General features: G+C 43.8%; 1 protein-coding gene across 24 annotated transcripts in view; it reads left to right on the forward strand.

The window, feature by feature from the left end:
* Positions 1-27,240, forward strand: part of LOC105491228 (WW domain containing oxidoreductase) — a 1,122,875-nt gene that overhangs the window by 66,670 nt on the left and 1,028,965 nt on the right. Inside the window, exon 6 of one of the 24 annotated variants that reach the window (XM_071083674.1) lies at positions 17,278-27,030. The exons of the other annotated variants lie outside the window; for them this stretch is intronic. Coding sequence (XP_070939775.1) covers positions 17,278-17,481 — 204 coding nt within the window. The 3' untranslated portion in view covers positions 17,482-27,030. Of the gene's footprint in view, positions 1-17,277; positions 27,031-27,240 lie in introns of those variants that run through there. 24 annotated transcript variants of the gene reach the window in all.

The following is a 27,240-nucleotide window of genomic DNA, read 5'->3' on the forward strand; positions in this document are numbered from 1 at the left end:
GTCTTTCTTTCTTATATTTTGAGCCATAATTGGGTCCCTGTGCGTCAATTTCAGATGATAGAATTTACTGTTGTATAGTTTTACTCTAACATATAGTAGCTTGAGGTAGACTAGTGATCCCAGACTAAGAATTATTGAAAATCATTCACCGTTGGGGACACGGGAAAAGGAAAATGGAACAGAAACAAAACTAATACATGTGATTCCAAATGTTTAAAATTAGATTTGATAGGTTGTAGGCTGGAGAAACTCAACCTATTCATCATCTCTCATCTGTTCACTTGTTCTCTGTGTATGCCATTATCTTGTGTTCCTCATTTCCCCAAGACGATGATTGTGGAAACTCAGATTTAGCACCAGAAACTGTCATTACCATTTCATTCCATTGCACCATTCATACCCTGCAGAGAGGATGTGAAGTCGTAAGGCCTTCTTGCTCTGGTGACCTCTTAGGCTTGGTCTCTGTGTCATCCCCCAACTCCCTGAGGGTTGATATTTGCTGGCCTGCTTCCCTTCAGGCCTTTCCTCACTTCATATCTCTGTGCAAGGATTTCATCTGGCATATCGCTAAATATTACCTTCCTGTGTTTCTCAAGGTCAATTTGATAGACTCCAGTTTTTGAAGCTGCTGGCCAGCTTGAGCGTATTCATATGTTATCTACAATGAATCATACCAGTTTCGGGGCCGGGAAGGTACTGAAACATATTGGCGCCTCACGGGAGGCTCTCAAAATGATCCAAAGTTTTTTGTTGCAGCAAAAGCTCATTCAGAAGTCTTTGGACCGTTTGGCTCAGCAGAGGCTCTCATGTGCCAAGGCTCCATGGGCATTCTTAGCTCTGCTTCTGGAGATAAGAGTTCATTCCTCCATCCCAAGTTGTTCTTCTCTACCCATTCTTCCTCTTCCTGCCTTCACTGCACATTCCAGGATTGCCATGTTCTAGAACATTCATGTCTGTCTCTTAGCCAGCGGAATGCTATTCTCACATCCACAATGGGACAGCTAACAGCCCTCATTTATCAAATCCCTGTCATGTGCTGTGTCAGGCACTTTATATCCGTTATCCAGGAGGATGCAAAAACCTGGTGCTATTTTTTTTTTTTTTTTTCATTTTACAGTTGAGCCAAGGGATGGCTCAGAAGGGTGAAGGAACTCACTCAAGTTGCGCAGCTGGTGAGCTCAAAATCAGGCCCCTTGCTTGGTCCATGTGGCTTCCAAACTCCAAGTCTGTCTGCTGCACCCCATGTCCCGTCTTTTCTACTGTGTTTAGTATCAGTGTTCATACTTTGCAGATTTTGCTTTCAAATTCTCTAGCTGCGGTTTGAGTGATTAATTTCAGGATTCATCCTATTTCTTAGACGAAGCCACTCTGGTCTACCCTATCATCACTTTATATTCAAGATATCCTTTATAGAGCTCTCAAATTACTTTTGGGGAGATGCAGCTATTTAATAAAATATAACTTAAGTGAAAACACATTCCCTATAGAAGTATATTAAGAACCTATATGTAATTACTACGACTACTAATTATTTCATGGGAAAATGCCCTCCTGCTGATATATTTTAGCTGCTCCAAAGTTAGAAGTAAGAAGAAATGAAAACAATTAAAATAGGATAACATGGACAGTACAGAAGTAAACCACTGTCTTAAAAGGCTAATCCATTTGGCATAATTAAAAAGAGGGAGGAGGGGGAGGCGCATCAGCCCCCATTCGTGTTTAAATAAAGAAAACGGGACAGTGGGGCTTGTTCCTATGTTGTGGAACAGTGCACAGATGTGATCTACCTCATTCACATCCGTATGTGAATTATACACTGGTGCCCTCACCTCTTAAGACAAGCACCTAATATTTTCCTGTGTATTCCAAGAGGCCAGTGTGGCTGGCAGAATAAGATGTTTTCCTGTTTTCAAGATGGAGTGGACTCTCTTTTATTTAGCAGCGGTGTCTGCGTGTTAGGATTCCATGTGAGTTCTCTAAGTCTGGGACAATGATAGGTGTGTCTGATTACTGCATTACCATGGTTAATTCTTTCCTTTACCCAGTATCTATTGGAGTCGGGCTTCCGTTGCTTTATGTCTCGGGGTCTGGCATATCCCACTCCCTGTCTTGAGATCTTAGGACCTCCGAGGGACATTGCATGTAAAGCACAAGAGCTTATTAGGTATCAAAATACACTTCATGAACAGCTATGGCAAGACCTTGACATTCCAGTGTAGAGCTCTTGAAAGACCCTAGTAGGTCTCCAAGTTCCTCCTTCTTCTGTTTCTATTAGATTTCTAAATTTTACTTTCTAAATTTTAGATCCCCGGAACTTGGGATCTAAAACTCTGATCCTGTGGAAGAAGGAGGTAGGGTAGAGTGGGAGCAGATGGACCTGATGTCATCCATCTCCCTACGTTGTTTGCAGGAGGAAAAGGGAAGAGGCTGAGGCTGGGAGGCAGGGGTGGTGGATTGAGAGAGAGGGGAGGGATTGTTATGAGTAACCAGTGTGCCTCATGCATGCCAGGCCCTCACTAAGTCTGTTTAACAGGGAGTGCCGAAGAGCTTCTGTTGTGGACTGGCCGTTAGTATAGCATGGGGCCCAATAAGTGTTGTGAAACATCAGCATCTGCTGGACATTGAGATGGCCACCAGGTTGGGCAGAGAGGGCTGGTATGGGAAGAGGGGCAGGTGGCCCTCTCTTAGAGTTACTATTCGACTTGCCCCTGACTTTCCGGAATGTGTCTTGAATCCATTCCCCTCTCGTATGGGAATGGTGACCCAAGGATGTTTGTGATGACCAAAAATGTCTCCAGGCATTGCCATATGTCTCCTGGGGGTGTAAGTCATCCCCAGTTCATAACCATAGCTGTAAAACATGCCGTATTATAGTGGCAACGGTTAGAATCAGATACATCTTATGACCTTGGGCAAGTTTCTTAACTTCTTTAAATCTCAGTTTCTTCATCTGTAAAATGCACATCATAATATCTCCATTGAGAGACATAGGTAGTTCTATTAAACACATTGACTCTGTGTATATAAAATCTTAACCTATTGTGGAATAAATTAAGTACTCAATTAAATGTTAGCTGCTGCTGTTAATAATAACAATAATAATATTTTCTTCACACGTGAAAGTGCAAAGTGATGCTTACTTTTCTTAACCTCTCCAACAGGCTGAAAGAGGAGCTCTAGGGCGGATGTTTATCAGTATGAGTTCCATGGAGTTGCAATGAATTCTTCTTCTGTCTTCATATATTTGGACTCCTGCATTTTAATAGATGTGTATTTAGTTTGTTGATTAGTATTTTCCAGTGTAGCTCATATTAGCACTCAACTGTCATTTGAAAAGCCATCTTAATTATTTATGTGATTGCTTTTTCTTTTGTATTTACAAAGAAATACACTCTGAATATATTTAGGAAAGATGATTAAGGGATTAGTCATCAGGAACAGCAAGCAATGGTTTATATCAAAATGATTATTGAGAAAGCAGAGAGATGAGGGGTAAAAATAAAAGATTTATTAGCCAGAGGTAATAGAATGTGCATGTTTTAGAGGGAGAGCGCATGCTCAGTTGATTGCAACCGCACGGTTTGCTGCTGAAGTGCTGTAATGATTCAGGTTTTCGATAGAGTTGTTACCGGGTCTATATATTTTGTGGGAGTGAAGGCGTAGGGATAGTACTGACAGCATTATGTGATTGCAGCCTCATTGATAAGCATCGGAAATAATGACTTTAACATTATTTTCAGATAGGGAGCACGCAATACCAACCATTATATTAGGCACATGGGCTCAACACTTTGCTGTGCTTTTCATAGATACTGACACCTGTGTTTTCATTTTGTTGTTGTTGTTGATTGCCCTGCCTGGAAACTGCCACACCTGTGTTTTCATGGCATGATATTAAGGAACGATGGGCCAGGATGCTGAGGAATAAATTGCTCGCACTTTTAAGGACTTCTGCATAACTCCAGCTACTTTTAGCCTCCTTCAAATTCAGTGACTTTATGAGCTGGTATAGCTTCACTGTTTGTGGAAATTCCCCACAATCTCCTTTGACACTAAAAGCTTAAGTCCCATGATTTGCCTTTGCAGATGGAAGGCCTTAGCCTTCTTTTATGATATATGTGTCAGGGGGAGGCATGTGGTATGTGGGGTGGGTAATATACGAGCCTTATGCCTGTCTAAGCTGGTGACTTGGCTTGGAAAAGATGATCGTTCGTCAACGCATCACAAGTCACAGGGCTTATCCCCATTGTTCTGTATGATCTTTAACTAAACAAAAAGATAAACACTATTAATATTATTAATAGTTGTAGATTATTGGGAAGAGTTCATCCTAAATCAGCCGCTAGATTTGTTCCTCATTTCTTTGCTTTACAAATTGTTTTTCTGTATAGTATTGGATTTTCAATAAATAAAGTATGATATAAACAAGTCTGCAAAACAGCAAGGACCATATAAACCACTTGTTCAAATCAATAAGCTCATGCTCACAGAGGAAGGTAAAGTTCTGAAGTTCTTCCTTGGGGCGTTTGCAAAATGTCGTATTATTGTCACCTGTAGGTGGGGGGTTGGATATTCATATCTGTCTTTGTACTAGGTATTGTGTTTAGCATTTAACAGTGAAGTGTTTATGTTACGTGTGAAACCCATTGTGCAGATGAGGTAGTTTAGAGGCTGGAAGCTGCATAGGCTTTCCCAGGCTCATACAGCTGGGAGATACAGGGTGGATCCAGGATTTGCAGCTGGTGTGTGGGTGATGCCGGGAGATTGGCCTTTTTCAAGGACTTAGACAAGTATTGTATTCATACGTTATTTGCATGTATTTGTATGAATACTTCTGGGTTCCTAATATGAGCGTACCTAAAAAGTACATCCCCCGCGCTTCCTGTAATCTGAGGGAGTTGATGAACATGGGCCAAGGAAGCTCTTCCCCTTCCATTCCAGACTTCCTTTTCAAGTAGTATATAGTGTATTTACTGTTCTACTTCAGTTGTCTATTTGACCTTTCTTGTCACAGGCTCAGGGAAGATTCTTTATCAGATAATAAATTATTCATCCCCCTCATAGACATAATCGGTTGCTAAAATATTCTGAGTTTCCTGTCTCCAGAATACCTAAAACTTGTGCTTGGTACTTACCCTGTAAGTTTTCCATTTCATTTCTCATTCTGAAGATTTTGCACCGACTTAGTCTTGGCTGTTATTCATTGTTCTTTGATCATTGTCTTTGTGTCTTCTCCTTTTTTTTTTTTTTTTTGGTTCCTGGCCACCGCTTGCAGTCTTGAACCGAATCTTTCAAACTTTATATCCATTGTAACCTTTGTATAATGAGGGCTGTGATTAACCGCAGAGTTTTAAGGAGTGAAAGTCAAGCATAGGTGGCTGGCTCCGAACCATCACTCCCAATCATGTGAAACCCAAAGCAGATGCATCCTTTCATTAATGTGGGGTCCCCTGAGTTCTTATTAAGCAATTTTGACATAGTTTGAAGAGACAGATTTCATCTTCAGATGGTGTTCAGCCAATGGCTGTAAGGCCTGCTTTTGGCCACTCGGCATTTAGGCTCCATTATTTAAGAGGGGAAAAATATACCTGAGACTGTTTTTCACTTTTATTGTGGGGCATTTAGAGAATCTCAGACTAACAGGTATTCGATTAAACAGAGGAGAAACGGCCCTTGCAGGGATAAAACTTCTGTACTCAAGGACAAATAGAGAAACATCTGTAGATGAAGCAGCCAGTCTCAGGCTGGGGCCGCACGCCCTGCAATAGGTTAAGGTTTATTTTAGACAAATATTTAAAATGCACCTAACTTTTACATATGCAGACGCAACCCAGTGGAGTAGAGGTAGCCCCAGCTTTGGAGTCATACAGATCTGGGGTTAAATCCCAGTGTGAATACTAACTCACTGAGTGTCCTGGGAAAATTTGGTCATCTCTCTCTCTTGCTTCTTGTTTTGAGATAGGGTCTTGCTCTGACACCCAGGCTGGTGTTCAGTGGCACAAACATAGCTCACTGCAGCCTTGACCTCCTGGCTCAAGCGATCCTCCCGTCTCAGCCTCTCGAGTAGCTGGGACTACAGGCTCATGCCACCACACCTGGCTAATTTTTTTTTTTTTTTTTTAAATGTAGAGAAGGGGCTTCACCACATTGCCCAGGCAAATCTCGAATTCCTCTGCTCAGGCGATCCTCCTGCCTGGGTCTCCCAAAGTGCTGGGATTACAGGCATGAACCATCGTGCCTGGTCTCAGTCATCTCTTTGAACCTTGGCTGTTTTACCTGCAGATGCTAATATGACTCTCAGGGTCATCCTGAAGATGAAGTGAAATGACACACATACTCTTTTGTAGATTCTGGCACATAGTAAAGGTTCAGTAAATGGTTGCTGCAGGGGAAGCTAACTTGTCCAATACAGATCCCTAAAATACACTTATAAATCTTGTTGGAGCAGTATTTCTTCTTTGTCTTAGTTCAGGCTGCTATAACAAAAATATCATGCAATGAGTAGCTTAAATATTTATTCCTCACAGTTCTAGAGGCTGGAAGTCCGAGATGAGGGTGCCAACCTTGTTGAGTTCTTAGTGAGGTCCCTCTTTCTGGTTTACAAGTAGCCCTTTTCTTGCTGTGTCCTTATATGGTGGAGAGCTGAGAGGACTTGAGAGAGAGAGAGAGAGAGAGAGAGAGAGAGAGAGAGAGCGAGAGAGCACTGTCTCATGTGTCTTATAAGGGCACTAATCCCTTCATGAGGATTCCACTTTCATCTGATCACCTCCCGAAGGCCACATCTCCAACTACCATCACATGGGCTATTAGGGTTTGACCATAAGAATTTTGAAGAGATGCTGTATTAGTCCATTTTCACGCTTCTGATAAAGACGTACCCGTGACTGGGAAGAAAAGAGGTTTAATTGGACTTACAGTTCCACATGGCTGGAGAGGCTTCAGAATCATGGTGGGAGGTGAAAGGCACTTCTTATATGGTGTCAGCAAGAGAAAAATGAAGAAGCAGCAAAAGTGGAAACTCCTTGATAAACCCATCAGATCTCTTGAGACTTCTTCACTGTCATGAGAATAGCATGGGGAAGACCGGCCCCCAGGATTCAGTTACCTCCCCCAGGTCCCTCCGACAACATGTGGGAATTCTGGGAGGTACAGTTCAGGTTGAGATTTCGGTGGGGACACAGCCAAAGCATATCAGACGCAAACATTCAATTCATGGCATTCTACCCCAGCCCTCCAAAATTCATGTTCTTCTGACATGCCAGATACATTTACTACATCCAAATAGCCCCAAAATCTTAACTCATTCCAGCGTCAGCTGTAAAGTCTCTGTCTTTTTAATTTTTTTCAATGATCAAAGCACTGGGAAGTAGCCACTTCTCTCTTCAGCTTCCCACCAGTGTGTCAGTTAATAATCTGACTACGGTGGCGGGGCATGGTGGCTCACGCCTGTAATCACAGCAGTTTGGGAGGCCAAGGTGGTCGGATTGCCCGAGTTCAGAAGTTGGTGACCAGCCTGGGCAACACGGTGAAACCCCGTCTCTACTGAAAATACAAAAATTAGCCGGGTGTGGCGGCATGCACCTGTAGTCCCAGCTACTGGGGAGGCTGAGGCAGGAGAATTGCTTTAACCTGGGAGTTGGAGGTTGCAGTGAACCGAGATCAGGCCACTGCACTTCAGCCTGGGTGACAGAGTGAGACTCTGTCTCAAAAATAATAGTAATAATAATAAAAATAATCTGACTAAGGTTATTAACTATTAAGATATGCTGTGCTAAGGATCAGGGGGCCCCTTCCATCTGTAGAGGGCAGAAGGGTACCTATCATGTCTTCAGTGCCAGTGCCCTGGTATGGAGCTAGCTGGCCTTCCACAGGGGCTGGGGTTAATGCTGGAGAGAAGTAGGGCTGGCAGAGCCTACCCTGTGTTCCTAGGAGGGTTCATCTGTAACTAGTCCCTGACCCTTAGGTGGAAGATGCAGCTACCCCCAAGGTTCTGAAGACCCTATAAAAGGAAGCCTTAGAAGTGGCTGTGATTGTTTCAAAGTCTGTCCACAAATTCTTTGATAATTCTCCTTTCAAGAAGTACAGGCTAATTCTCTGCCCTTGGAATGTGGGCTGTACTTAGTGACTCACTCTCCATGAATAGAATTTGGCAGAAATGGCAGGGTATGACTCCTGAGATAGGTCCTAAAGGCTTCGTGGTTTCTCCTGGCTCACTCTCTTGGATCACTTACCAGCCGCCATGTTGTGAGGAGACTCAAGCAGACCTGAGGAGAGGCCCATGCAACAAGGAATTGAGGCCGCCAGCCATCTGTATGATCCCCCTTGGAATCCTCCAGCCCAGTCAAGCCTTCAGATGACTGAGGCCCTGGCTGATACATGTCATGAGAGATCCTGAGTCAGAACCACCCAGCAGCTAAACCACTTCTGAATCCCTGACCCACAAAATTTGGTGAGATACCAAATGGTTACTGTTTTAAGCCACTATGCTCTGGGGGAATTTGTGATGTAGGGATAGATAACTATCACAGGATCCATGGCCTCAAGGGGAGAAGGATCTTTGAGAGAGACTGGACAGTGAGTTCGAAGGACAAGACATGTATACTTACCCAGGAAGCTCCACTGCGTTAAAGGAATCTTAAGTTTCCGGGTTGCATCCATCTCCCAGGTCACCTTGGCTGACCTCTCTCCAACACTTTCAAAACATCCCTGATCAGGAATCACTCCGCTTTCGCATAAGCGCCTCTCTCCCCATGCTGCCCATTCCATTGCCGCACACCACTTAATTAGTGAGTTCTCCCTCATATTGAAGGCAGAATCTTTCTCCGAGCATCTTCTATGCACCGACCCTGGTCCTGCCCTCCGAGTTCCACTGGCTGCCTTCTCATCAGAACCCGGCTAGAACTCACATCTCTCAAATTCCCTAAATAATAAATCCAAAGTTATTGAAGATATTGGGTTACTAAAAGTTGGCAGTGAGACTGGCCCCACTCATTTCTTTGTAACCCCTGTGCCTCTTTTTATTATTGAAGCTTGGGATGCACTTGGTAAGGCTAGGCAGCTGGGGAGCATGCAGACTCAGGAGCCAAGACCCGCCTTGCCTTCCCTGAAGTTAATGAATCAGCGTGAATGAAGATCACAGTCTTCTTTTAAATGGCAGAGGAACAGTGCACTTACTTACCGACAGTTCTCAGATTCTAATTGTTCCGACTACAATGCGTCCTGTAAACCAGGTAGCTGGGAGAAACTTCAATGCATCTTTGTAATGGCTTTGTTGTTGTTTATTGAGAGGGACTAATTAACTTTGATTATTGCACTAATATTATGGCACTTTGACAGCCCTTCAGATTTATGACTCTGGGAAAATAAACAAATGAAATGCAGGTGCTGGAGCAGAAAGAATAAGTTATTACTGAACTTTAATTACTTGGAATGCATAGCCAGGAGAGAATTAGTTGATGAATTACAGGATGCTTAAAATCTACATCAAATTGTAAGCAATAAGAAGATAAAAATAAAAAGGGAAGGGGGCAGGAAGGGTGCTATTTTTAAGGCAGGAAAGGATAGGATATATTTGCAGTGATCTTCGTGGTGTTTCATTGATTAATCTCTGTGGTCTCCAATGCTGCAGATACGTACATGGTGCTACTCAAAGCATGGTCCCTGACCTGCAGCATCAGTGTCACCTGAGAGCTTGTTGGAAATGCAAATTCTTGAGCCCCACCGCAGACCTGCTAGGAAGGAATCTCTGGAGGTGGGGCCCAGCCATCTGTGGTTTGCAGTTACTCCAGGAGATTCTGATATCTGCAAAAGTTGAGAAGCATGGCTCAACATTCTCATGCAGCTTGCTTTTTCTTTTATAAAAGGGTGGGTACACATTTTTGTCTTTGCTTATGAAAATCAAATGTTTTCCCAACCCAGTTTACCAACTAGCTCCCAAATTTTCAGGCTATTTTAAAAATTGATTGAAATTGAAAACTTCTGGGAAATTTTAATTTATCCAACATCTATTACATGCTAGGTAGAGTGGGTGACATAAGATAGTCTAGAAGGACTTTGCTAATGAGGTGATACCCCTAAACTGTCATCGATGCCAGCACCTGGGTAGTGTGGTAAGAGTGATACTCTCATGACTCATGAAAGATGGTCTCCCCACATGCTTCAGAGCAGGATTGTTGTGGGAGGAAGTACTGGGGGACTGTGATCAGCCCCCACGGCGAGGGTGCATCTGGAGCAGGAGGAAGGGCATCCACAGAGTGTGAGTAGTGTGCCCTGGGAATGGAGATTGAGGCTTGGATGTGGTGTCGGGGAAAGGGCAGGAAGCTGCTCTATGAGGCCAGATCATTCAGGGCCTTGGATTCCAGCCTTAGGAGAATAGACTTTATTCTCTAGGTCCTGGCAGCCATCACTGTGAGTCTGAGTGGTGGTGATACAGTCCATACTCAGTGATTCAGATAGACAGACATTTGGGCTGAGTTAGGGAGGGGTGTCGGGGTCCGGAGACTCTGTTGGCCTGTTGGCCAAGGTCCTGTTCAGCTGTGGTTGAAATGGGCGCAAAGAGCAGAAAAGGACGAGACGGGGGCTGAACAGCCTTGCTTAGTTCCTGACATTCAAGGAAGATCTTTAACATCCATCCACGGAGCCTCAAAGGTTAAAAATAATCATCCCTTTCAATAGTTCCTGTTGTGAGGACCGTTAACAAATTATAGGAGAAAGTATTCCTCCCTTGTAGAAAGTCCATGAAAACGGACATGTGTTTACGTATCTGCAACCCTGTCTTAGGAGGCGGGTGATGAGACACTTTACTATTTGAATCAGGAAGTGTTGACAGTGAAGGGAGGAGCTCTTCATAATTATACCCAGAGAGCAGGCAAGACAGCCACATGCAAGTGGCCTGGCCTGGCTGGATTTGGTACAGAGGGGATTGGGGCAGATTCAGACCTCTCTGGCCCCGCGTCCCTGCACTTCTGGGCTGTTTGCCGGTACTAAGCACTTTTCCTTTTTAAGATGTTGCTGTTTCCATTCCTGCAGAAGCTCAGCCAGCCACCAGCCCAAAATTGTCTCTCTTTATTGGAAAGTTGGAAATGTCACTGTGACCCCACAGCCCTTATTGTCAAGCAGGCTGCTAACCTTTTATTCTAGAGCGTCTTTCATCTGATTTCCTCTACCATCTGGAACCTTCTGGATTCTTCCTCTTATGGGTAGTGATGGGCACTTTAGGAGTAGGAATGCATTTCAATGCTAGACCACATCCTTTCATACCCAGAATTTGCATAGTGACATTTAAAAATAGCAGGCCAGGCACGGTGGCTCATGCCTGTAATCCCAGCAGTTTGGGAGGCCAAGGTGGGCGGATCACTTGAGGTTAGGAGTTCGAGACCAGCCTGGCAAACATGGTGAAACCCCGTCTCTACTAAAAATACAAAAATTAGCCAGTCGTCGTGGAGCATGCCTGTAATCCCAGCTGCTCAGGAGGCTGAGGCAGGAGAATCCCTTGAACCCGGGAGGCAGAGGTTGCAGTGAACCAAGATTGCGCCACTGCCTTCCAGCCTGGGCGACAGAGTGAGATTCCATGTCCAAAAAAAAAGCGGTCATTTTAGAACTGCTTTCTGTTTGGGATGGTTTACCTCGGGTTTAGTTTATAAATGTGGATAACCGAGAGCTGGTCAAATGTTTACCTGGGGCCGTGGGCCATTTTGTATCGTTGGAGGAGAAGCCAGGGCACTTGAAAGGGGTGTTACTGATGATAATCAGGCAGCGGGGTGGGGCCGCTGTTTTGTGGCATCCTCAAAGACTCGCCAACGTAGACGTTTTTGGGGAGACAGAAACACAGAAATAATTCTGCAATGCTTTAAAGAATCTGTTAGAAATAAAGTTTCTTTTAGTCATGTATGATCCGTTGGGCTTTATATAACTTTCAGCCATTGCTTTGCGGGGACAGCAAAGATGTGAGCAAATTTATGCAAACCTAATAGGATGAAAAATTGAGGTATGAATTAATAAAGTCATCTGTCCTTCTGGAGAGAGTTATGAATTAACAGATTGCATTTGGGTGTACTGTGGTTGTAAAAAGGTAACATTTTCAGATTGGAAAGGAATTTCTGAGATCATCCAATTTAAGTTCCTCCACTTGACAGACAAGAAAACTGAGGCCCACAGTAGTTAACTTAAGCAATTAATTTATTCTAGTTAACAATTAATTCTGCCTGCAGAACAGGAATATGGCCTCCGACACTTCATGCTTAATTGGATGGCTTATTAAAGTCTTATTTTTATGATAATGATGATGGTGATAATAATAATAATAGTAGCTAGCGTTGTGTTCCAGTGCTAAGCACTTTAAATGCACGAATTCAGTTCATCTTTATGACAACACTATGAGATAGCTAATATTATGAATCCTATTTTCAGATGAAAAGGCTGAGGCTCAGGGAACAAACAGCAGAGAGATGAAACGCCACAGTGACGTCTAGGTTCAAACAGCAGCAGAGGTGCAACGCCATAAGGATGTAGAAGCCTTCTTGTTCCTCTTAGTATAACCCCAGTGAATAGCATCGTGCTTGGTCCGTTGGAGGGATTTGGTAAATATTTATTGAGTGAGTGAGAGGGTAAAATAGCTAAGCCATGCGAATTATAACCTGGGCAGCAGTAATCCTGCCGTTGTAGGAAGGGTCAGATCGGCTGGTTGGTTTTTGGCAAGCAGACCAGCAGAAGGTGCAAATAACTTGACGTGTTTTCCTAAGTGCTGAGCTGTGTGAATTGGTTTCATGTTGATGCTACTGAAGTCTCCCCAATTCATCATCTGCCTTGTAGCTTGTTGAAGAAAGAGTCCTTATTTAGTCTATTATGTTAAGCATATTTTATTCCAGTTCTTTGAAAATGACCCATCCTGATTTGGAAAATCTCTAGCTTGCCTGGTCATTCTGGAGCAGTGGGAGCCGGCTGTGATGCAGAGTGGACTCATAAACCACTCCTAAACTCAAAAATCTTGATTTTGAGGGACAAAAACCTGGGCCTTTAGGTAGAATGAGCAGCTTACAAGGCTGCACCCGAGAGTAGGGGGCGTACGTTAGGGCTAGTGGGTAAATCCAGCTGTATGCGAGAGTTGGGGACATACATTAGCCCTAGTGGGTAAATCTAGCTGCACCCGAGAGTAGGGGGTATATGTTAGGGCTACTTGGTAAATCCAGTTGCCCCTGAGAGTTGGGGCATATGTTAGGGCTAGTGGGTAAACCCAGCTGCACCCGAGAGTAGGGGCATATGTTAGGGCCAGTGAGTAAATCCAGCTGCACCCAAGAGAGGGGGTATACATGAGTGCTAGTGGGTAAATCCAGCTGCGCACGAGAGTAGGGGTCATACCTTAGGGCTAGCGAGTAAATCCAGCTGCGCCCGAGAGTTGGCGGCATACGTTAGGGCTAGCAGGTAAACCCAGCTGCACCCCAGAGCAGGGGTATACATGAGTCCTAGTGGGTAAATCCAGCAGACGTCCGGGCTGTGCTTGAGGGTGTCATCGAGAGAGAGAAGGTTGATCCGAAGTTAGTAAAGCCTTTAAAAATTAAAAGGCCTGAGATGATGGTAGGGTTTTGAGGTAAGTATAAAAACCTTCTTGTTTTCTACTACTTAAAGCTGAAAACCCCGCTGGGGATGGCTTTGCTTCTAATATCCTTCTTCCTTTTTGTTTCATAAGTAATTGTCCTGAAGCCTATCAGGATAAATGTATACTGAAAGGTAAATTAATGAGAGAGATACAGAGAGATAGACACAGAGGAGAGACAGAGGTACAGAGAAAGAGAGACACAGGGGATGTGGAGACACAGAGGAGGGACAGAAAGACAGAGACACAGAGAGAGAGAGAGAGAGAGAAACCTGTCTGGCAGTGTTTTTATTTTTGTGAGGTTTTTAGTGCCTGGCTTTGCATGATGGTGGTGGTGGTGGTCGGGGAGGGGTGCTGATGACTGTTTTTAGCGTTCTCTGACCATTTCTTGCTTAGAAAGGAGGAAATTATAATTGTTGAGCTATGATTTGTTTTAATCAGAAAGAAATTGTCTAACATAAATCTCTTCGTGAGCCCTGGAAAAGCCCTAAAGCGGCCAGGAAAAAAATATCAATACTTTGCAAAGGAGGAATGATTGTTCCAATTCGTGGCTTAATTGACTTTAAGCCTTAATGAAACTCAGGCCAGAGCAGGCGGTGCACTCCGTGGCTGGGATCCACGGTGAAATCTACACTGGGAGAGGAGGAATTTAGGGTGGTAATTTGGTTCTTTGCTATTGATGAAATTTTCTAATTGACTGGGGCTACTTAATACCAGATAATATTTTTTTTTCTTGCTATAAAGAGAGTAAATTTGTTTTTTCTGACAAACACAGTAATTTATTTTAAATTACAGCTTTTTCTATTGGAAGCATTCATTTATGTTAGATTATTGTTCCCTGAGTGGAATTTCACTGATGCCGTATAATTAAATATAGATTTTTTAAAAAGATAGTATATATTTTAGATGTATAAGTGGATAAACTGGAGGTATGGAAGGTCTTTATTTAAGGAGAATAAATAGCCCACGCCGTCAACACGATGGGCCTTGGAAAGGACTCATTTTGCCTCAGCGAGTTCTTCTTCCGCACCAGGCTCCACTTACGGAAGGACTGCAAAGACTTACTAATGTCATCAGTCTGAAAGGATTGAGCTATAAAAATGTGTTATGAGAGCCTAAGCAACACATCTGGAATTTAGCGTTCCCGGATTCAAATCCTGTTTATGCCACTTACGAAAACCATGCGACTTTCACTTGTTCTTATTGCCTCAGTTTCCTCATCTGTGACTTGGGGATGATAATAGTACTGGGATCACAAAATTGTTGTGAAGATGAACTAAAGTGCTAATGTAAAATGTTCATGATGGTGCCCGACTACTGGCAACGGTACCTAGCGTGTGCTTTCCAAGTGCTGGCAAAAAAAAAAAAGAAAATAATTGCTTGGGGCCCCTCAGTGGTCTGACCCCTGCCTACCTGTCTGGGCTCCTGTTTGGCCCTTCTCTTTCTTGTTCCAACCCTATCAAACTCACTGCTGTTGCCAAAGCTTCCTGTCTGTCTGTGTGTTGGCACAGACTATGTCCTCTGCTTGGAAGGATCTCAGCTAAGCTTGTCCTCCCCACATCTGCCTCTGTATCCTGTGTGTCTCTGCTCAGGGGTGTCTTCCCACAAAGCTTTTCTGGGCTTCTCTTTCCTCTCTCCTGCCCTCCCTCCCTTGTTTTGTTCAGCACATCATTGTCAACCTTCTTCTCTGGGTCAGGTACAGCATTGAGCACCAATGATAGGGCAGTGATAAAGAAAGCAAAGGTTCTTTCCTCCCAAGAGCTCATGGTCCAAGTTTTGTTTTTTAAATATGCATCTATGAGAGCACTGATCGTGTAGTGCATTGATTGTTTGCCTGTGGGTCTCTATATTTAGTCAATAAGCATGTACTGACCCTTTATTCTACGCCAGCCGTCCCACTGGACTCTCAGCACATACAGATACATGAGACGTTGTCCTTGCCCTCAAGGAGTCTTAAGTGTGGAGACAGACACGTAAATTAATAGTAATAATAATATCTGCCACCCACTAGGGGTCTATGTGTGTATGTGTTGGGGGCGGAGTGGCTGGGGAGGGAAGCAAGGCCTGGATTATGGCCCAAGCTCAAGAATATTCGGGCAAGAGCAGATGCAATGCCTGTATTTCTCATCACTTTTGGGTGGCATAGGACCAGTTGGTTATGAGCATGAAAGGTTTTCTTTGACTTTGGTGGTCTAGTTAGTGGTTGAGAACATGGATTTTGGAATCAGCCCAGTGGAGGTTAGAATCCTGGCTACACCGTTCCATAGCAGTGTTGTGGATCTCAGACAAGGTGTTCCTGCATGTGCCTCTCTATCTTCCTACAGGAAATGGGGCTATAGCATCCCTGAACCGCAGGATGCTTGTCAGGATTAAATGAGATAACAGTGCATGGTTAGTGGCACATGCTCAGTAGCACCTGCCAAGTACCACTCATTGAGCCCAAAGCTCCTGAATGCCACCCCTTCATGCCTTGAACATCCTGGGTTCTAACTTGTCGCAGTAACCCCACCTTTCCTTCTTCCCGTCAACAGCTCTTGTGCCCTCCTCAGTGCCAGACAGAGCCTCCTCTGAGTAGATCTGTGTCGTGTTCAAACAAAGCTTTCTTGCTGCAGTATTGGATTTCGTAGGACAGTGACCATTTCCAGAAACCTCTGGTCCGTGAGCCAATTTGGAGAAAATTGAATCATTCTCTGTGCCTTTCGGCTTGCATCCTAAAAGCCTGCACAAACACTTTGGGCAGGCTTCAACAACTTCACATCAAGGGCTCAATTGCAGCTCCAATATAAAAACCTTCCCCGTTGCTCTCTGCATGTGAAGCTGGATTCCATGCTTGGCACAGACCTCAGTGCGCACGGTAATGCCTCCTTCCACCATATCAGAAGGTCCTAAGCAGCCAAAGCCACTTAACATGCTCGGCGCTTCTCCATAGGAGGATTTTAAAAAAGCTGGAGCTGTCGGGATCCCAAATGTTCCGTGGCACTTCAGCCAGAGGTAGGATAGGGATTTTGAAGTGTTTGGAGAAGTGTTTTCATATTCAAATTTACGGGGCCGGGCTGGGCTGGGGTAGGCAAGGGTCAGACTGTAGCGATTCGCTTGGTGTTTTCTCGTGATGCTGGAGAAAGTGACCTCATTATCACCATGCTCACATTCGCCTTAGCCAGGACCCCTCTGTAGAAGTAATTGTGAATTTAGTGACCGACAGTCGTAAGGGTTTTATGATTTGTGGAGGATTTATATGTGAAGGAAAATGGATGAATTAAAAATATTAAACAGCTTAACCAGCACCCACATGGATGAATCACTGAGATCTATTTTTTCCCCCTTTATACTATAAACATATGGCATGAATTTTCTGCTCTCATTACAGATGCTGAGAGAAGGCAAAGACAAATATTTATATTACATTCATGTTTTACAGTAAAAACACTGTTCGGTTTGTTTATACAGTTCCACTGTTACGGTTTTTATGGTCGGTAATGAAACCACTGTAAAACCGAGTCTGGGTTATATAGCAGATGCGATAAGGCCTCATAGTCAGGGAGATGTCTGCAAAGGAATCGTTGATGTCACGTGTACAGGATCAACAATGGAATTATGTGTTAGGACAGTCTAAGTTATGCTGTAATAACAAACAACCTCAAAATCTCTGGGGCTTGAAACAACAAAGGTTTATTTCTTGCTCATAGTGTATTTTCATCATGAGTTGCTTGGAGGGCTCCGTGAAATGGGGCTCTCGCTCAGCCACCGGGGCCCACAGAGCAGCCTGCACTGCTGGATGTCGTGACAGCGGAAGACAGGGACATGCTGACTCTTGCTCCGGCTCGGAGGCGACTCTTGCCATCTCTGCTCACATTCCGTTGGCCAAAGCAAGTCTCAGGGCCAAGGAGTGAGCAGTGGGTAGGGTGAGGTGTGTGTGCACAAACCCAACATATGTGCACAGAAGGAGGCTGAGAACTGGACTATCAGAGAACAGCCAAAGATTTCTTTCCACGGTCATGTCAAGCCTTTTTGTTGTTATTTAACTGATACTCTATTTTTAATGCAACATGGAATCAGAAGAATATAGAACAGGCGTCAAAGACCCTCCTGCCTCTCTAACCGCACTGTTTAAAATTGATGAGACTCTGTCTTCATTTGAAGATGATCTGATAGGAAGGATTCACAGCTTTCCCCAACAATGCGCCACAGTGCATACAAATCCTCGAAGCTGCAGAACTTTTTCAAGTTGAACTGTGAACTGTAATTTTTTTTTTTAAAGTAAGTTTACACGTAGAAGCTCATTGGTAGAGAGCTTTAGATATGTTATCCCCCAGGGTGGTGCCTCCTGTCAGCATAAAGTAGGCATGAAATGCTGGAGATATGCATTCATTCAAAGGAAATAAAAAGGTGCAATTATGAAAACCTCTTGAAGTGACTTTTTATTTATTTTTTTATTTTTAGACAGAGTCTTGCTCTGTTGCCCAGGCTGGATGGCACGATCTCGGCTCACTGCAGTCTCCACCTCCCGGGTTCAAGTGGTTCTCCTGCCTCGGCCTCCCGAGTAGCTGGGATTACAGGCACCCACCAGCATGCCCAGCTAATGTTTGTATTTTTAATAGAGATGGGGTTTCACCATGTTGGCCAGGCTGGTCTTGAACTCCTGACCTCAGGTGATCCACACACCTCGGCCTCCCAAAGTGTTGAGATTACAGGTGTGAGCCAGCGCACCCGGCCTCAAAGTGACTTTAACAGCAACTTAAAGGGGGTACCTGGCTCTGCCCCCTTCCGTATGGTAGCCACTGGCCATGTGTGGCAGTTGAGAGCTTGAAATGTAGCTGGTCCAGATGGAAATGAGCTGTTGATGTAAAATAAAATGCCTACCAGGTTTCAGACAGTATAAAGAAAATATTCAATTAACATTTTTATATCAGTTCCATGCTGAAATAATATTTGGGACATACCAGGTTAAATAAAATATCATTGAAGTTCATTTAATCTGTTTCTTTTTACCTTTTTTTTTTTAACACGGCTACTAGAAAGGCTAACATTATGTAGGTGACCCTTTATTTTCATCAGACATTGCTGATCTAGAGGGTAACCACTGGAGAGAGAAAAAGTACAATTTAGTGTTTTTCTCGTAAATCCTTAATTGCTAGAACTCACAGTTTAACCTGACAGTTGGTCAGTTGATATCCTTTGACTTGTTGAAATTTCTACTTTGCATTTGTCTCTTAAAAAGCTTTATTTTAGGCCGGATGCAGTGACTCATGCCTGTAACGCCAGCACTTTGGGAGGCTGAGGCAGGTGGATCACTTGAGGTCAGGAGTTTGAGACCAGCCCGGCCAATATGGCGAAACCCTCTCTCTACTCAAAATACAAAAAGTTAGCTGGGCATGGTTGCACATGCCTGTAATCCCAGCTACTCAGGAGGCTGAGGTAGGAGAATTCCTGGAACTCAGGAGGCAGAGGTTGCAGTGAGCCAAGATCACGCCACTGCACTCCAGCTTGGGTGACAAAGCGAGACCCTGTCTCAAAAGAAAAATAAATAAAGTTTTGTTTTAAAATAATTTTAGATTCTCATAGAAGTTGTGAATAATAGTATAGAGGGTTCTGGGTACCCTTAACTCAGCTTCCCCAGTGATAATCACAGCATAACAATCAAGTCTGGGAAATTGACATTGGCATGATAATATTAACCAACTACAGATTTTATCCGAGTTCCGCTAGTGTTTGCATGTACTCATTTGTGTGTGGCTCTGTGTGTGTGTGTGTGTGTGTGTGTGTGTGTGTGTAGTTCTATGAAAAGTTACCACATATATACGTTTGGGTTACCAACATCACAGTCAGGATACAGAACTGTCCCATCTCCCCAAAGAAACACCCTTTACCTTAGTTTTTATTCTTCGAGTTATATCTTAACCAGGTTAACTGAGGGTAAATGTTTTCGGCAAGTTAGTAGCAAATGATGCTCTTGGTTCCTTATCTGTCTTTTTATTCATCCAACGCACCTTTCACACATGGCTGAGTTATGCCAGGCTTTGCAAGAGGTGCCGGGTAGGTACAAAGAAAAGAGGACTGCACTCAAGGAAGTTAGTCTTTGAGGCCAAGCACGGCAGCTCACGCCTGTAATCCTAGCACTTTGGGAGGCTGACAAAGGCAGATCGCTTGACGTCAGGAGTTCTAGACCAGCCTAGCCAAGCCAACATAGCGAAACCAGTCTGTACTAAAAATGCAAAAAATTAGCTGGCCATGGTGGTGCACACCTGCAGTCCCAGCTACTCGGGAGGCTGAGGCAGGAGAATTTCTTGAACCGGGGAAGCAGAGATTGCAGTGAGCCGAGATTGCGCCACTGCACTCCAGCCTGGTCCACACACACAGTGAGACTCTGAGACATCAAGACTCTGTCCCAAGAAAAAGACGCAAAGGAACTCAGTCTTTGGAGGGTTACAGAAACAGTTTCACTAGAAGGTGTGACATTGCGTAACAGAAATCTGTCCCTTGACCTGCCAAAGAGAAGAAAATAGCACAGAATCTTTTCTGCAGGTTTCAGGACCCATGTCTCTTGTCCTTCCTTTACCTTAACTTGAGCAGGGCAAGAATGGTTCAAGCCACATTAGAAAGCAGTGACTTTCTCACCCAACTTTAAAGGAGAAAGGTAAAATACGGTGGATTCTAGAGATTTCAGTGACGTAATAGGTGTTTCCCAGGCATTAAGACCTCGTAAGGTTTCCATTTCCATTAGGCATTATGGATGCATTCCAAGAATTTAATTACTATAACATCACTTCATTCGTTGTAATTCCTCACTAGGGTTATGAGAACTTGGGAGTGTGTGGTTTCTTAGTTGATTAAAAGGTACTTGCTATGGTTTTCTAACTAGCTATTTTACATGAAATTTAGTACTTGTCAATGTGTATTAAATCAATACAGTTAAATTTATCAAAGTGGTGAGAAGAGTTTACATCCGAACATTATGAATAGATTGCTAGCCTCAGCTGGGCGCGGTGGCTCACACCTGTAATCCCAGCACTTTGGGAGGCCGAGGCAGGCAGATCACAAGGTCAGGAGATTGAGACCATCCTGGCTAACACAGTGAAACCCATCTCTACTAAAAATAAAAAAAAAAATTAGCTGGGCCATGGAGACGGGTGCCTGTAGTCCCAGCTACTCGGGAGGCTGAGGCAGGAGAATGGCGTGAACCTGGGAGGCGGAGCTTGCAGTGAGCCGAGATCGTGCCACTGCACTCCAGCCTGGGCGACAGAGCAAGACTCCGTCTCCAAACAAACAAACAAACAAACAAACAAAAAAGAATAGATTGCTTGCCTCAGTTGGGAAAAAATAAAGTTTTAAGGCTCTAGAATTGGAGTGACAGGGCTTTACTTGAAAAATCCCAGAATAGTAGGACCATCATTTAGAAGTTTCGTGGAGATAATATTAGGGAAAAATGACAGCAAATGTTACTTTACAGACACTAAACTCTGGGCCATGTGATATGACCCAGGCTGGAAAATCACTGGTTTACATAAAGGTATTGGCAGACCCATGGATGTTAAGATCCTTCGTGGATACTGGGGAGAAATGACAGGCCTTTTGAAATCGTATCAGTGATTTTCCCTGGGATCACTGGAAAGAATACCCGTGTTTGACAAGATATGACACATGCTCTGTTTTGATTCTGCGTCTGACTAACAGAAAAGATTAGTGAAGATCAGAGTCTGCTCTAAAGTTATTGAAGCAGGGTACAAGGAACAGGGGAAGGGAATGGGGCTGAGGAGGAGAATGGGGGAAGGGGGCAGCAAGGCAAAAGTTGGAGGTGCAGGCAGAGGCGAGGTCATGCCAGAGACCCGACCTTCCTGTTGAAGCCAGTGTTTGATCCAAGCTGTGCCTGAGAGCATGCAGCTCATTTGGAGGGGGGAGTTGCAAGTCATGGGTTCGGGTCCGAGCCAAGCCGGAAACAGGAGAAAGTGTGGCTTCTCAGGACTAGGAATACGTAGATTCCAGAGGTGGCGTGGGCATGGGGCACAATGTGACAGGTTAATAGCAAGATCTTCAGGGCTGTAGCTCACCTGTGCCATGGTGGCCTCCAGGAGACCCTTCTTGCTGTAGCCCCGCCCTGAGAGGTTTCGCTTCCCATTGCCTCTTGGTAGCCATGGGCACTTTTGCTGCTCTGATGATGTAAGATGGAGATTGTCCTTGTCTCCATCTCTCTCTTTATTGGTGCAGGCCCATGAGGGATGTCAAAGTCTGTATGTCTTTGTAATAATGCTGGATCATTTGTCCACCTTCAGAGACAACTGAAGACAGTTTTAAGTGAAACCACACAGAGGGTGTATACAATTGGGGCAAGAGCTCTGAAAGTCTGTTTTTGAGAAAGAGAAGAGATCAATTAGTTAACAACCAGTGGCTATGATAATAATGGCACCTAAACAAATCCTTCTTTTGTATTTTATTTATTTATTCATTTTTGAGATGAAGTCTGGCTCTGTCGCCCAGGCTGGAGTGCAATGGTGTGATCTCGGCTCACTGAAACCTCTGCCTCCTAAGTTGAAGTGATTCTTCTGGCTCAGCCTCCCAAGTAGGTGGGATTACAGGTGCCTGCCACCATGCTTAGCTAATTTTTGTATGTTTAGTAGAGACGGGGTTTCACCATGTTTGTCAGGCTAGTCCTGAACTCCTGACCTCAAGTGATCCACCAGCCTGGGCTTCCCAAAGTGCTGGGATTACAGGAATGAACCACCACACTCGGCTCAAATCCTTCTTACTTTTCCTCAAGAACTCACTTCCCACCCAAACCCTTCGCACTGTGGCAGCTGTTGTCTCGTCCTGCACGTCTGTCCACACTTGGTATTAATAGCTTCATCTTAGGAACTTTGAAAGTGAGGAGGGCGGTGGTAATTTGCATGAACTAATTTGGGCCAGTTATGGTCCATTACACTCTCACTGACGTGGTTGGTGCTAAGATGGGCACTTGGCTTAAGCCAGACCAGTCCCTAGCCGGTGGAGAAGGTGCAGTCTCTTATCTGAGGGCCTAGGAGGTGCAGGGATGTTTATATGGGCTGCTAGCAGCCTAGTTTCCTGCCACAAGGAGACAGTAAGGAAGCTGAAGTCAGCCTGAGATGAGAGAGAGAGAGCAAAGCAGTTCTTTTGGCCAACTTGACCCCTGATCTTGAAATATTGTGGAACTAATAAATTCCCCTTTGTGTTGGGGCATGTTTTGGCTGGGTTTCTGTCACCTGCAACCAAATCGTTCCTATCCAGTATACCTGGTGACTCTCTGGCCTCCGACGGCTATGCCTGCTGGATACTCTTATTGTCGGTGTCTCCTCCACTAACCCCGTGATGGCTGCACTGCATATCCCTTCCAGCCAACTCTATTGTAGACATATATTCGCAGGGTGAGTTGGGCCCCAGGTGGAGTGATTTGGCTCAGATCCTGCATCTTTCAGGGGCTGACTGTAATCACACTGGCATGGCAAGGAGAAAGTATATTGGATTTCAGAGTCAAAACCACTTGGTATGAAACCCAACTCATTTTCTAAGTGGATGTCCAACTTGAGCCAAACAATTAATCTTGGAGATGATGTTGCATACTTCATAGAGTTGTGAAGTTGACTGTGATAATGGAGAATGCTGTACAGGGTGCCTTCCATGTCATGGGTTTGCTGTACCTTAGTTCCCATTACATCATCCTCCCAATCCCCATTTGTTGGTGTTTTTTGGGACCCAGGGTATCAGTCATCTGATCAGATCACTGTGTGACTTTCTCAAGGACCTTTACTTGAGTCTTGAACCTCTGGTCCAAAATGTCCACATACCAGCTTTATGGTGGCTTGTGTCATTCTCCATCCCCTGGTTAAGAAAAAGTCTATTTTATGAGCCCTCTTTCCAACCCCAGTGATGAGGACTGGATTGGGCAAGATGCTGCTGCTGGACCACTGGATCCAGCTGGACCGCTGGACCTCGGAGCCCCTGGAGCCTCCCAAGGCCAAGCCCACCAGCCACACACACCTTTGTGAGAATTAAGAAAATATGTCCCCTCCTCCTGGGGCCCACATCTCCTTCACATGGGCACCCAGTCTGGTGAACAGGGTGCAGGCTGGAATGCAGCCCTATCTTGCTTTTGGACCATTGAGCTACTAAGTTGGAGCAACCAGGCTTGGGAATCTTTCTTTAATTATAGGTAGGAAAGGCAAAAAAACATACAAAATAGCATCGTCATGAGTTTCTACTCTATTTGTTCGGGCTTTGAAAAATATACCGCCAAAATATATCAATGTGTGGTGCCAATGTTTTAGGAAGTTGCATTTACCAAATCTTGGATACCTGTTTTGTACATATTATAGATAGCATCCCGTGTGAATATGTTAATTCCTTTTTATGAGTTTCAGTCTTTTTCCCCCTCCTGTACATGATTGCTGTTTTATAGTTCCAGTTTGGTGGAATTAACATAGATTTCCCACATGGGGAAGGTTTTGGGTGAGGATTTAGTGCAAGGCAGGTTCTTGATCCTCGGAAGACATTCTTATCTGAGGGGGGATTTGAGAATGGCATTGCAGAGTGGGAGGCGCTGCTATGTGGAAAAATGAACTGGAATAATTATTAGAACAGTTCTCAGAGTTTACAGGATATTTGATCATAGGAGTAACTTTACTGAGGAGCGGTGGATGGAATGCCTGTACTTGGAATATTTTAAAATTAATCTACTTTCATTAGACTGAAAGTGTGACACACAGAGAACACTAAAATTGGATGAGGAACTATCTGGAATCATACAAAGAATGACAAAGATGAGGTTATCCATTTTGTTTCTAGGCAAGTTAGTTAGCCTCTCTGTGTTTCTATTTCTTTGTTTATAAAAGAGGGACAAAAATAGGACCCATTACTATCCAGGTGATGAGATCATTCATACCCCAAATCTCAGCATAATGCAATATACTCATGTCACAAATCTGCATAGGTACCCCCTGAATCTGAAATAAAAGTTGAAATTATTAAAAAAGAAAACCAAGGCCAGGTACGGTGGCTTATGCCTGTAATCCCAGCACTTTTGGGATGCTGAAGCAGGTGGATCACCTGAGGTCAGGAGTTCGAGACGAGTCTGGCCAACATGGCAAAACCCCGTCTTTATTAAAAATTCAAAAATTAGTCAACCTTGTTGGCACGTGCCTGAAGGCCCAGCTACTTGGGAGGCTGAGGCAGGAGAATCACTTGAATCCAGTAGGCGGAGGTTGCAGGGAGCTGAGATCGCACCACTGCACTCCAGCCTAGGTGACAGACTGAGACTCTGTCAAAAAAAAAAAAAAAAGAAAAGAAAGCAAAAACAAATGGATCCATATCCCTGGGTTGTTGAGGAAATATGGGAATGTATGTGGCACACATTACAGTGCCTGGCATACAATAAGCACTTTGTCATGTTACTGGTGTCTTCTTACCATTGTTGTCTTACTGGTGACCATTTGAAATGCTGAAGCTTTATTATTACAGATAATGGTGGATATAGTCTCTTCCTTGTTTATTTTTTGACAGTATCTTTTTAAAACAACTTTATTAGGTGAGAACTTACTTGTTACAGGTCTAGTGCTGTTATAGTTGAATGTTTTGAATTATGTAACCTACATTAAATATAAAGCTATGACTTGAATTTTGTGGTTAAAAATTTTCTTAGTTGACTGACAAGGACGGCATATTAGCCAGCTTTTGCTGCAGTAACAAGCAGCCCCAGACTCTCAAGGGCTCGCAAAAACAAAAGTATCTTTGTTTGCTCGTAACACATGTGGCTGAGGTTTGGCTGTGGCTCTACAGTCTCAGATGGGCTTTCTTGGGCTCAGCTTCTCACAGCTTCTCCTCGAAGGGTCCAGGCTGTAGGAGATGTCATCAGGGCCTGCAGAGGGCAAAACCTCACAGAGGCTTCTGTTCATACATTGTGGTACCTCATGTCTGTGTCTTATTGTCAAAAAATCAATGGCAGTAGCCAAGACCAACAGCAGTGGGGCAGGAAAGTGTATTCTGCCCACAGGAAAGCGAGGCAAAGGCAGGGAGGGAATAATTGTGAACAAAGAATTCACTTGACAAAGATAATTTTGTTGATACGGTTACCACTTGCCTTTCAGTAAAATAGCGCTTCACAAGTTTGTTTAACGTTTTATTTCAAGCTCCCAGAAACAGCTAACGCCACAAACATACATGTTGAAAACTTCAAAAGGGAAAAAAGAAAAGAAAGGTACATCTGAGTCAGGAAAACATTAACCAGTCTTATTTCTGAGAATCAAACCAGTGGTCCTTCCAGCGACCAGTCACCCCATTAACCACCCATTAATGGCACAAGTAGGAAGTGCCAGCTCAGAGTCCCTGAAAGAGGTATCCAGATTTATGGCTCATCCCAGACTTCTCTGATCGAGGCTGTTTTCCCTCTAGATGCCTTAGTCAATCAGTAATTAATTTGAAATCCAAAGTTTCATTAAGTGTTATTGAGTTCTTGCACGCTGACATTTGTAGTGCTATATTTCTTTAAAATCACAAACCATTTTTCATACTGTCGTTTGCATATTTTAACAGAAAAGATTGCGGTTCTGGTATAAATGACCCAGTTTTCTGGATATATTTACTTGAATGTCATAAACTTATTATCCTTCTCTTCCACTTCATTGCTTTTCTGCCTTTCTGAAGTATTTTGAAATCATATTTAAAACATCATTATAGCCTCTGAATTCTATCTAAAGTATAAATAAATTTTACCGGGTGACTGTTTTCAAAACAATACCAAGAAGCTGGTCTTATTTAGATCTGGTCTTATATCATTGAAATATCATTAGAATTCTTATGGAAAATATGTTTTGGCTGTTTAGAGGATGCTAGGGGCTGGAAGTGAGAAGGTAGCAACACCATATGGATATGTGAATATAGATGCTTACATGAAGAAGGGCAGACTTAGCCAAAACTAATTTGGGATTTTTGTTTGTTTGAATTGTTGGAGGGTAGGTAAATGAGAGTACAGACATATCCTTTTGAAATTTAATTTAATTTTTTAAAACAATATATGTCTCTTTGGAGTCGGAGTTTGTTACAGTGATTTTTTGTAGACAGGTTTATTGGAACTGCTTAGTAGGTGATAGGTTTTCCTTTCTTTCTTTTAATTCAAAAATAAGATTGGCTGGGCTTGGTGTCTCACACCTGTAATCTCTGCACTTTGGGAGACTGAGGCGGGTGGATCGCCTGAGGTCAGGAGTTCGAGACCAGCCTGGCCAACATGGTGGAACCTTGTTTCTATTAAAAATACAAAAATTAGCTGGGCGTGGTGGCGGGCACCTGTAATCCCAGCTACTCGGGATGCTGAGGTGGGAGAATTGCTTGAACCTGGGAGGCAGAGGTTGCAGTGAGCTGAGATCGTGCTACTGCACTCTAGGCTAGGTGATAGAGTGAGACTCTGTCTCAAAAAAAAAAAAACAAAAAAAAAAACAAAAGATTGATCTCAATAATCAGCTGGGACTGAATATCAGCTGCTTCTTCCTGGGCCAGGTGATCACCCCCAACCCCAAACGCCCACCCTTAACTCTTCTACTCCTTTGGGTGTTGTCCCTGCCTGGTTTAACCATCAACCCTGTAACTCCCAATCCTTTTAAACCTCCTCTACTCTTTTTATTCTTAGCAGTTAGAACCCACTAACGCTCTAT

The sequence above is a fragment of the Macaca nemestrina genome, chromosome 18, assembly GCF_043159975.1.
Source record: "Macaca nemestrina isolate mMacNem1 chromosome 18, mMacNem.hap1, whole genome shotgun sequence".
NCBI classification, from domain to species: domain Eukaryota; kingdom Metazoa; phylum Chordata; class Mammalia; order Primates; family Cercopithecidae; genus Macaca; species Macaca nemestrina.